The sequence below is a fragment of the Grammomys surdaster genome, unplaced genomic scaffold (genome assembly GCF_004785775.1).
Source record: "Grammomys surdaster isolate TR1022 unplaced genomic scaffold, NIH_TR_1.0 125833, whole genome shotgun sequence".
In the NCBI taxonomy this organism is placed as follows: Eukaryota; Metazoa; Chordata; class Mammalia; order Rodentia; family Muridae; genus Grammomys; species Grammomys surdaster.
Genome location: NW_021620661.1, coordinates 3,059,062 through 3,070,728, shown reverse-complemented (window position 1 = coordinate 3,070,728; position 11,667 = coordinate 3,059,062). Strand labels below are relative to the sequence as shown.

Genomic DNA, 11,667 nt, shown 5'->3' with positions numbered 1-11,667 from the left:
AGAGAGAGAGAGAGAGAGAGAGACAGAGAGAGAGAGACAGAGAGAGAGAGACAGAGAGAGAGAGAGAGAGAGAGAGACAGAGACAGAGACAGACACAAAGAGACAGAGACTTCAATTAGAGTGGTAGATTCGGACATTGAGTATCTAAGATAACTAGATGAAATTTTCTGCAAATATTTTTCCAGTCTTTGTATGAAGATTTTCTAATCTAAGGAAGACTTAGCTGTTTCAAACTCAGAGATCTGCCTGCTTCTGCCTCCCAACTGCTGCCATCAAAGGAATGTGCCACCACCGAGTTCTAATCTTTGTGAATTCCTGATCCTTGTGCCACCGTGTGCTTTGCCTTGGAGGAACTGGGCCTCATGGGTTGTTGTATTTATATGGAATGGGATGGAAGGCATAACTGCCTCATGTGCTCTGTGTTCCTAGTGTTCAGATCCCTGTCTGTTTTCTTCCTAGTGACAAAAAGCTGATTGCAGAGGGACCAGGGGAAACTATATTGGTCGCAGAGGAAGAAGCAGCACGGGTGGCACTCAGGAAGCTCTACGGCTTCACGGAGAACAGGCAGCCCTGGGACTACTCCAAGCCCAAAGAGGGCTCGAGAGCAGAGAAGACCAGTGTTGCCAGCTAGGCAGCATGGGGTGACATCATCATCACTGTGAACAAAGCCGTGAGATACGGCCAGAGGCGAACAGCTCAGAATATTGGAGCAATGCCTCATTGTTCTTACTGTGCCCTACAGTTAAATAAGTGTTTGTCAGGTGACGGGTGTTTGTTTCATTTTTTTCTGTTTCTCTTACATACCAGTGTATTACTGTGTATAATTTGTACAGCTAGAGATATCCCCTCCAGCTTTGAAGTATAGTCAAATATATGTCATATGTGAAGTTTGTTGTAATATGAATAAAAAGCTATTCTTTGAGTTATCTTTCCTTTTCATATTGATGCAAGAAAGGCTGAAGCAGCAGCTGTGGCTTCAGTGCAGGTACAGGATGAGGGCCAGGCTGGTCTACCTGAAGGAACAGGACAGCTAAGTGGGTACAGGTGGCAGTTCAGGCTACATGATTATCATGTACTGAGCTCAGCCCCAGGGACAGTTGGGAGTCTTGCCTATTGGTCCTTGATGGCTATATTTGGTAGTCAGATGCTAGGTATGGGGGCCACTGTAGCAAAAAGTGTCTGCCTCTTCCTAGTGTCCAGGTGAGTTCTTTTGGGCTTGAAGTTGATTTCGGCTACTTTGAGCCCCAGAAGAATAACAGGATGAGATCAGGGTTTTTGTTCACCCACTCCCCTTCTGGCCTAGGCACGATGGACTGGCTGCCTCTATAAAAGGCTGTAAGTCCTGCTGGCTGGCCGTTTTCCTTCATCTAATGTGTACCAGTAGTCCAGGGTGTTGTCTGGACTGCCTGTTTCTGTGGGGCTGTGGAAATCCTGGGGTGTTTGGCCACGCCTCAGAGCCCAGAGACCTAACATGCACGCAAGGCACAGTTAGAAGGCGTGGCTAACAGGTCTCTGCCTCAAGATTTAAATTACCTAAAGGCCGGAGGGTAGTCACCTCCCAAGCCCCTCCCCTCCCCAATATAAAGGGGCCTCTCCTGGCATTTTTTGGGAGAGTGTCCATCATTCAGACTCATCACCATGTCAATAAATCTACATGTCTTCAATCCCACGTGTCTCCTGCAATTTTGGACTCTGTGTAAGTGGAAAACTTGCGCATCCCTGCGATCTCTGCGCTCTAGAAGCCGGGTGGGACACTCTCCCCTTACAGCAGCAGTCACCGCCGGCTGCCTGGGTCCCTGCTCTCCCTGGTCCAGCCATCCGCAGGGCTCTCTGTAACCGGGTTTGAGAGACTACATCAGCCCTGCCACACGCGCGTCCTGAGAAGGCCTCTATGCTCTGGCTCCGGGCCCTGACTTGCGAGTTTTGAACCACATGTTTCCAGGTTCTTAGTGTTTTGTTCAGTATTGAAGTAAAAGCCCACCCTGATTGCAAAGTTGCACGGAAATTTTATTCAAAGCAGTAGAAAAGATCAAAATAACCTACAGGGAGCAGTAGGCCACATGAGGGAAGATACTCAGTAGTCATGATTCTTGTTTGGAGTTTTCCATTAAGGGATCCAAGAGAAGGAGGAGCTGGGTTCCTAGGGGCATGCTTGGGTGCATTGTACAGAGAGGGGGTTGTGGGGGTAGTACATGTAGGTAGAGGAGCTAGAGTAGACTACCAAGTGTGTTAGGAGAGGGGGCTGTTCAAAACCCACCCAAGTAGAGTCCCAGGTTGACTCTCCTGCCTCCAGTGTATCCAGGAGGTTCTTGGGTCTGGTATCCCTGATACAATTTTAATATGCCAATATGCCCCTAGTGCCTTAATGTACTCCCAATAAATTATACAGTGGTGAGTTCTCTGTTTGCAAGAATAAGCTGTCTTATTCTGTGTGCGTGGTGGCGCCAGACAGATGGTGCTATTCATGCTCACACAGGTGTGTAGTCATACTCCATCCTCAAAATGCAGTCGAAGTCTGCTTGTACAATATCTCCTGAGAACACGGAGAGGGGGCTCCGCAGTTAAGCGTGCTGACTATCGTAGAGGACCTGTTTTGGTTTCCAGCATTGATGTAGTGGCTCACCACCTTCTGTAACTCCAGTTCCAGGGTGTCTGACGCCCTCTTCTGGCCTCCTTGAGTACTACATGCATGTACACGTTCATATACATTAAAACAATGAATATACCTTTTAAAATAATGGAGTCTCTCGGGACTAGGTACAGTCTTTGAAACTTTACTCAAGATGGAGTAATTTACAGGACACAGCCTGCTCTGAGCAGGACCCAGCCTCCTTCATCAGCTTCTAGGCCCAACTGTATCTCTAACAATGCAAATTTTGTGTGGGAAAGACTGATAGGTAAAGAGGAGGGAGGGAAATACTAGTGGGCTTTCAAGTGCTTTATGAAAGTTAGAACCAACGTTTCAGTGCATAGAAAGGGCCCACAGCGAGAAGCCCATGTCCACCTGAGAAAGCCCAGTTGTTCTAATAGCTTTAAAACCTTTTATTGCTTTTCCCTCTGTCCTATTATTTGATTTCTGGTTAAAAAAAAATAGAATCTGAGTTATCTCTGACATTGGGTGGGGACATGACTGTGCACTGCCGTAAGTGTCCTACGATTCCTACGTAGCAGAGATCTCTCAAAGAACAGAGACAACATTCCCTCCCACCCCCGTACACACAGCAAGAGTTAATTCTGTTGATCATATAAACTGGAAAACACGCCTCAGGAAAACTGTTCCAGACACTAGAAGATACAGTATATAGCCTCTTAAGTGATGTAGTGTCATATCATGTCACCATAGTGGTCTCATGAGCCAGTCACCTGTGAGAGTGTTTTCTTCTTCAGTAGCCACTTGAGTTATTGTCCACACTCACGTTATTCTGTAATAAGCCCTGTCTTCTACATGAAGCCCTACGTTTCTTCTAAATTCATTCGACAGAGATCCCAAGGGTAGGGGATGACCGCGGATTGTCAGAGCGAGATTGCAGTAACATTCTGTCCCCGATTCATAAAGCCTTGACTTTGTTTTGTATTGTTTCTGGTCTCTGTAGGTCCGTCTCACTTTGAAAATAAGAGCGTGAGTTTCCAAGCCTTTGACAAAAAGAGTCTGCCTAGCATTCATTCTGAAGCAAGAAAGAAACGCCTTTGAGACGAGAGACAGTATATTTTAAAGCCACGGTCTGTTTTGAGCAAGGAAGGTCTCAAACAGTGGGGTGGAGAAGGCATAGCTGCCTCAGAAGCCTCATACTCTACTCAGTCACATCTCAACCCACCAGAAAAATAGAATCCTCTTGCTGAGGCTGGCCAGAAAGGTACAACCTGTGTCTTATAGAACAGACACAGTATCACGGATAACAGAGACTGTTTCCAGAGGGCTCTTGAGAAGAGTCGGGCTGGCTAAATCAGAAGGTTTAGAAAAACTGTTGATTTTTAATTTGTTGAATCCCGTTAGTAGCCGAGGCTGGCTTGGAACTCATCTTCCTGGTTCACTGTTTCTGTTTTTCTTTAAGTTTAGTTTTTTTTGGTTTTTGGGTTTTTTGAGCTTTAACTTCAGTTTCAGTTAACTACAAGAATAACAGACCAAACCCAGCAGTGCACATGTCATTGTGCTTGACATCTCCATGAGTAAGCTTCACAAAAGTCACACCCTGGAGTCAGTTCTATCATGTAACACAAGACCGCAAGCATGGTGAACACCCACCCAGCGTGTGCAAAATGCCAGACTCTACGTAGAATTTGTTGCGGGTTTCTTTAAGTAAACATTCTTCTTAGTCTTTGGCGATTTTACTGGCAAACTCAGTAATCCTCTTCTGACTTCTTGTTTAGGAACGTTTGCAAGACTTGAGCCTACAAGGCTGATGGAGAATTCAGTCCCCAGTAGCACCTGGTGACCTTGCTGAACTCCTAGCCACACTCACCTTGCCTATCTTTGGGTACAGGATCCCTGTTCACTTAGAGTGAAATGATTACCTGTCTCTAATTTCATTATGATCCCATCAGCACGCTTCCAGTCCCATGCCTTCTGGTGCCATGACTTCCAGTGACATAACTTCCGGTAACATGCCTTCTGGTGCCATGACTTCCAGTGACATAACTTCCGGTAACATGCCTTCTGGTGCCATGGCAAGTGATAATGGCTATGGAGAGGACTAGAAAGCATAACAAATAACACCTGGGTATTCCTTCTCTTAGCCTCCTCCCTCCCTGTTCTTTGCTCTATAACAGTGGTTCTCAATTGTGGTTGGAGACCTTTGTGACAAGCCTCTATCTCCAAAAATATTTACACTATGACTCCTAACAGTATCCAAAGTACAGTTATGAAGCAGCAATGAGAGTAATTGTATGGTTGGGGGAATCATTACAACATGAGGATCTATAGTAAAGGGTCACAGCATTAGGAAGGCTTGATACCACACTACTCTCTAACTTCCCAGTCCACTAGGGATGAAACGTTGAATTCCTAGTTTACTTCCATTTGCTTGGTATTGGCTGAATTCAGAGAGAGGCAAAAGGAAGCAGTTTGGGGATAAAAACTGGCTTGTGACACTTTCCTTCAGCTTTCAGGCTTCTAACCCCTATATATGGGTGGATAGATTTGCACAAGGACCGAGTGTAACCTTAGTACATAAAATAGGCGGCTAGTAAAAAGATCCATATTTTTCATAAGGAATATACTTTCAACACACTTCTAAGTAAAAACTTTGAACTCAAATTGTTAGGCTACGTTTATTTTAAATCTTTTTTTTTTTTTTAAAAACCACTGAAATGTAGCAATGGCCTGGAATGTGGGAAAATCAGCATGTTTCCAAGGTTCCAAATGAAATCACTTAAAACGTTGGATCCATCTCTGCACAACTTTTCCTGACCCCAGAAGAATAAACTTTATACGTGGGCAAGAAGAACATGGGGGGCACAAGGATGTTGACTAGAGCATGTGACTAAGTCCATGCAGTACTCACCCGAAGGAAGTGCTGGCTCATTGACTAATGCCTTAGCCACATTGTATAGACAATCATGAGAATATATGGGAAACAGAGGAGTAGTGGTGCATGCCTTTGATCCCAGCACTTGAAGGCAGAGGCAGGCAGGCCTCTCTGAGTTTGAGTTTGGTCTATGGGGTAAGCTTCAGGACAGTGAGGGCTACACAGAAAAACCTTGTCTTGAACCCCCACCAAAACCCCATAAGCATAAGGGAATTGAGAGAATTATCAAACTATAAAGACAGTGTTTGTTTGGCACTGGCAAAATATAATCATCTATTATAATTTATTATATATTATTATACATTATTATACATCTCTTGTCTTTTCTCACTCTTATTGTTTTTTTTCTTTTTTTTAAACCAGAAAGGGTCCTACACCAAAAATGGAAGCTCAAACTTCTAAGGATACATACATAAGTCATGTTATTTTGCACATTCATATATGTGTTTTTGTATGTGTGTTTTATTATATGCATACCTAAAATGGAGAACATTATTCTCAAAGTCTTAGGTAAGCCACAAGAGAATGTACTAGAAATTATAGTACTGGTTTAGAAAGGTACAAGAGCTATTTTTATAGTCCTGGCCTGAACCTGACCACAAGATGGTGCTCCAGCCCTACAGCACAACTTAGGATGTCACACACCTAGTGGGGACCACTGTCTTCCTCTTTGAAAAGAAAGGATGTGTGTGTACACAGGCACGTGATCATGTCACGTGACTTTTCCAGGCCCTATGCAGCTTTACAATCTATGGAAGTGTCTGCCTGAGCTAGTCCACTTCAGGCTTCCCCTCAGGATGCTATCAATAGGAATCCGATGTGTGCATGCTTCAACATCATCGTTGATGTCAGGATGTGAGTGTTTGGCTTTTCATTCTCCTTTTCACTGGGAAAAGCGGGAACTGCAGGGATGCTGAAAATAAAAACTTTAAAAGATTTTGTATTTACTCTTCTACTGGAGCATCCACTCAGACGTCACCTGCTCTCTAGACCTGCATCCTGATGTCTGCTGTTTCCGGTCCCTTTCAGCTATCCTGTACCATTTTTCCAATCCTCAGTTTGTAAAGACCTACAACCCTTGTAGCTGAAGACCCGCGATCCAGGACTCTTCACTTTGGGTATGAGAACACACAAAGTCCATGGTTCTCAGCAGAATACTGAGGATGGCTTGATTTATTATCATCCTGCAAACTAAGAACACCTTCCAACCTCTGCCAACACCAGAAGAAAATTCATACAGTCAAAAGCTTTTGTCCAGGAGTAGTACTGTAAGACTGTCAACACAGCACCCAGAAGGTGGCGGATCCAAGTTCAAGGCTAGCTTTGGCAATACAAGTTAAAGGCCTGCCAACTCTGGAAGACTCCAAAGTACTCTCCATTTCTTAGCCCTCTCCCCCAAAGATTTTATCACAAAGCACAAACTGATTGTGTCGAATTGAATCCCAGCACTCAGAATGAGAAATGCTGAGGCCAGAAGTTCACAAGTTCAAAGCTAGCCTGGGCTACACAATAAGATCCTATTTCAAAAGAACAACAAAAAGTAAGTTAAACAACTCACAGCCACAGGTACAAACTTCTGAAAAAGGAATGCTCAATTGGTGTTCACATTTACCACTGACACTTACGTATTGAGCTGCCTGACATTCACTAACAACATAAAACTAATGATTTAAAAAAAAATGTCCTTGGAGAAAAAAATAACAGAGAAAACTAAAAACTATAGCCTTAACTGTCCCTGCCATTTAAGACCTGCATGACCTGATTATTCATGGAGTAACTTTTTGCCAGAGTCATGGTATATTAAAATTGCAAAGCATTCTAGTAAGTTTGGTTCATTCCTATCCTTTCTCTGCAGACAAGATGAGGTCATCTGCAGATGGAGAAAAGGTTATTTTAAAACTTGAGAATAGCTTGCTGAAGATGCTTCTTCCTTTATACAGGTACCTTTGCATCAAGACAGAACATCACAAAGGCTTGGAGACATTCACAGTGACTACAGCTAATGAAACAAAGGAGACATTGACTGACCACACCGATGAACTGAGTACATAGAGGTGTTTATGGGGAGCCTTGATGGATGGCCATGAGGATTCAGTTCTTGGCTCTAAGACAGTTGTCCTGGAAGGACTGTTCCTAATCCTGTCACATTCTTAGCTTAGAGCTGGGCTCACTGACTCCAGATGGAAGCTGGACTGCTAAAAGTTCACTTCTGTTCTGCCACATGATATTCGGTTAATCACATTTGCAAGTGTTAATCAACAGTTTTGTGGGTATTATGGAGAACTGTGATTTCTATTTAGCAAGCTTCTCATTTAAATCACATCTGTATCTTTCCTCAAGACTGAAGAGAAAGAAGGGGAAAGTGGTTTGGCAAATGCTTGGGGGCTGTGGGTTGGTGGGATTGCAGATTGGTCCAGTCACTCTGGAAATCAGGGTGGAGAATTCTCAAAGAAGTTAAAAATAAAATCTACCGTATGATTTAGTTTATACCATTCCTGGGCATCTGCCCAAAGTACCAACATCTTACTCCATAGATACTTGTTCAGCCATGTTCACCAGTGCTCTGTTCACAGTAGCTAAGAAATGAAGACAATGGCCTTCATCATATAGGATGAGGAAACCCAGACCCAGAAAGACAAGCGCTGCATGTTCTCCGTCATCTGAGGCTCCCAGCTCCAACTATTGATACGTGAATATATAGCCTGGAGTAACTGCAGAAACCAGAAAAGTAAAATGGGGCCAGGGGGGCGGAGGAGAGGGTGATAGCAGGGTATAAGGGATCTAAAGACATGGGAAAAACTGGGGTGGGGGACAGGGGAGGGACAGGGGAGGGAGGGAGATGAGTACAGAAGGGGGAGAGCAAAATAGCCATAAGGATGTCTGAAAGTTATGAGGAATCATTTTTCTCTAGCTACCTATGAATACCTATAATACATGTGAATATATAGATATATGTATACATGCACACACTTATTTATTTATTTATTTATTTATTTAATGTATGTGAGTACACGCTCACTGTCTTCAGACACACCAGAAGAGGGCATTAGATCCCATTACAAATGGTTGTGAGCCACCATGTGGTTGCTGGGAATTGAACTCAGGATCCCTGGAAGAGCACTCAGTGCTCTTAACTGCTGAGTCATTTCTTCAGTCCACTTTTATTTATTTTTGAGACAGGGTTTCTCTATGTAGCTCTGGCTGTCCTGGAATTCTCTCTGTAGACTAGACTGGCCTCAAACTTAAGAGATCCACCTGTGTCTGCCTGCCGAGGGCTGGGATTAAAGGTCTGTGTCACTATGCCCAGCCACATATATAAATAAAATGTTCCCATGTAGGCATACCTTGGCAGTAAGCAACGGCTCTCTAATTGGAATTAAGACTCACTCAATAAGAGGCAAATCATGCCTGGTGCTGGAAACCTAGCCAACTACCTAGGCCAGGTAGTTGTGATGTGGATCTTGGAGAACCAACAACTGTTACTTTACTAAATCACCATGATCCCCAACTATACCCTAAATATTATCCTAATATCCACATATAAGTGGAGACCTCACCCCTCATCAAGGAAACATCTTTTTGCAACAGGAGACCATTACAGAAAACAACAACATCAACAACAACAACAAAACAAAAACCAATACAAACAACAACAACAACAAAAAAAAAAACCAAACCATGCAGAGCTGTGAAACCTAATCCCAACTGATACATCTCTAACACAAGTCCTACATCTCAGACTCCGTGAACACTGTGGAAGACAGAGCAGAAAGAGTAAGAAAGTAGAGGAAGTTTGTGTCTCCTGGAGATGAAGATTCAACAGCATAGCTACCTAAACATGAGCTGAACAAGGAAGGTACCAATAGACGTGTTAATGTAGATAGAGGAAAGCTAATAAGCCCTCAACCCCAGACCAAGAATTACAGGAAACTGAGGAAGGCTGAGAGTGGGAGAAAATCTACCCCAAGGAAGAGCACATTATCCACTACCAAACAATGAGTCCTGAAACATACATACAAGTAACATTATACACACCAAGCAGGTTGTGTTTACATATGTATGAATACACACACACACACACACACACACACACACACACACTAACACTTAAAGAAAAAGAGTCCACAAATCTGAAAGTGAGAAAGGAGGGTGGGTGGCACATGGGAAGGCTTGAAGGGAGGAAAGGGAAGGAGCAAATGACATAATTATAACATCAAAAGAAAATTAAAAGCACTTTTAAGAGTACAGTAGTTTGGGAGTCTTCAGGGAAGGCTTCATGCACTGGAGATGTAACTGTAGAGTACCTGCCTAGTACACAAAAATACCCCAGTACCACATAAACTGAGCATGGTGACCCATGACTGTAATCCCAGCACTTGTGAGGTAGAGGCAATAGGCCCAGGTGTTCAAGGTTATCCTCAGCTATATAGAGTTTGAGATCCTGTCTGAAAAAGAACAGCAATGGCTACCCACTCTGTGGCATCTTCTCAGTAGGCAGAGAACACAGCATTTCAACATTCACAGGAAACTTAAGAACATGGCTATCACCCACAGCTTAGCCAGATCTCATCCCTCACACAAGTCACTGGTGATGGGTCCTGGAAGGGAGTGTTTGGAGCTCTATTGACTCATGGAGCCCCTGTAGTTCTTCATACCCCTACATACGAAGCTCAGGAGTCAGTTCTTCATTTCAGAAAAAAAAAAAAGCCACCACCACCACCAACATAAAAAACCCAAAGTGACAGGCATAAAGGATACTCCCTTGAACCCTTCTGTAAAGTTCTGGATGACTGGAATTTTTTCTCAGGTCACCTGTCATTATTTACTTCATGGGACAAACACTTGATAGGCCAGTAAGACATCAGAGCAGCTAGCATATCTGGGTCAGTGTCTGGTCTCATTTTCCAGTGTCCCAGGCGAACATATGCCCATGTATGAAATTGAAAGTACCCATCTCATTAAGTGACAGAGAGTTATTTCACTGGTAGTTGGCTCCGTTTTCCCCTAGGTCTACCATTTTGTTACTTTAAGAAAATTGCAGCCAGCTTCTTGCTCAAACTCAGTGTGGCATCTAATCTATGGTAAATTATTCGCTCAACCATGTCTACAGAGTAAAAGTAGGCTCTCAAAGGCCTGTAATTTTCCTAGCAGTCTCCATATCTTAAATGGATCCCAGTTTCCCTTCAGGAAAAAAGCTTTCAGAAAATTGATATTTTTGAAGACAAGGCCTGCAGACTCATTGGCTTAAATATGTCACAAGGGAAAAGACTACACATTAAAAAAGATGAGAAGAACATGTCCCCTCTGGGTCCAGGGATTGCAAACAGATTTGATTTCAGAAGTCAGCTAGGAGCAATGTGTGTGTGTGTGTGTGTGTGTGTGTGTGTGTGTGTGTGTGTGTATGTGTATGTGTGTGTGTGTGTGTGTGTGTGTGTCTATGTCTGTGTGTCTGTGTCTGTGTGCTGTGTAGAGGGACAGTAGAGCTGGTAGAGTTGGGAGAACTAAGGGAGAAGAGGACAGCCTGGTACTCTGACACCATGACTTTCCAAGTTCTGAGCATCACTGCACTTTGAAACTTTATCAGACACTTGAGAATTTAATACAACCAGTAAAGTATGGCCAAGGTACTCTTGGAGAGCAGCCCATCTCTATACAGCACACTAGGACCATTCCACCATCTCTATACAATACACTAGGACCATCCCAACATCCAGCCAATTATCTGGTTCTTTTTGGAAGGAGCACTGATGGGGAGAGTTGGGAGTCCAGGGACTGTTTGGCTCTGTAGACATTTGAACATCTTCTCTCTTAGACTCACTTCCATTTTGTCCTGCTTCTGTATCTCATAAGTGTACTTCACACGGGCAAGCAATTGCTATGCCAAGACTGTGTCTGGCCATCCCAGGCTTATGTGGGAAAAGGACCCCTCCCCAGCATTTGACACCTGGTAGATACTTGTGAGGTTTAAGTTTTAGGGGTCAAATTGCCTGGAAGAAAAAAATGCATGCCCATGTATGTGGTAAAACATTGCTCCTGGGTTTGTCTATGCAAATGATTCCAGAAGACTGGCATTTGGATCAGAGGACAAAGGAAGACTCACCCTCACTTGGGGTTGGGGATGGGGATGGGGATGGGGATGGGG

General features: G+C 43.7%; 1 protein-coding gene across 1 annotated transcript in view; it reads left to right on the top strand.

Moving 5' to 3' along the window:
- The window catches only part of Mrpl44 (mitochondrial ribosomal protein L44), a 4,752-nt gene extending 3,826 nt beyond the window's left edge, over positions 1–926 (top strand). The window contains exon 4 of the mRNA XM_028789446.1: positions 460–926. Coding sequence (XP_028645279.1) covers positions 460–631 — 172 coding nt within the window. The 3' untranslated portion in view covers positions 632–926. The remainder of the gene's footprint in view (positions 1–459) is intronic.
- Positions 927–11,667: the final 10,741 nt, after the last annotated feature.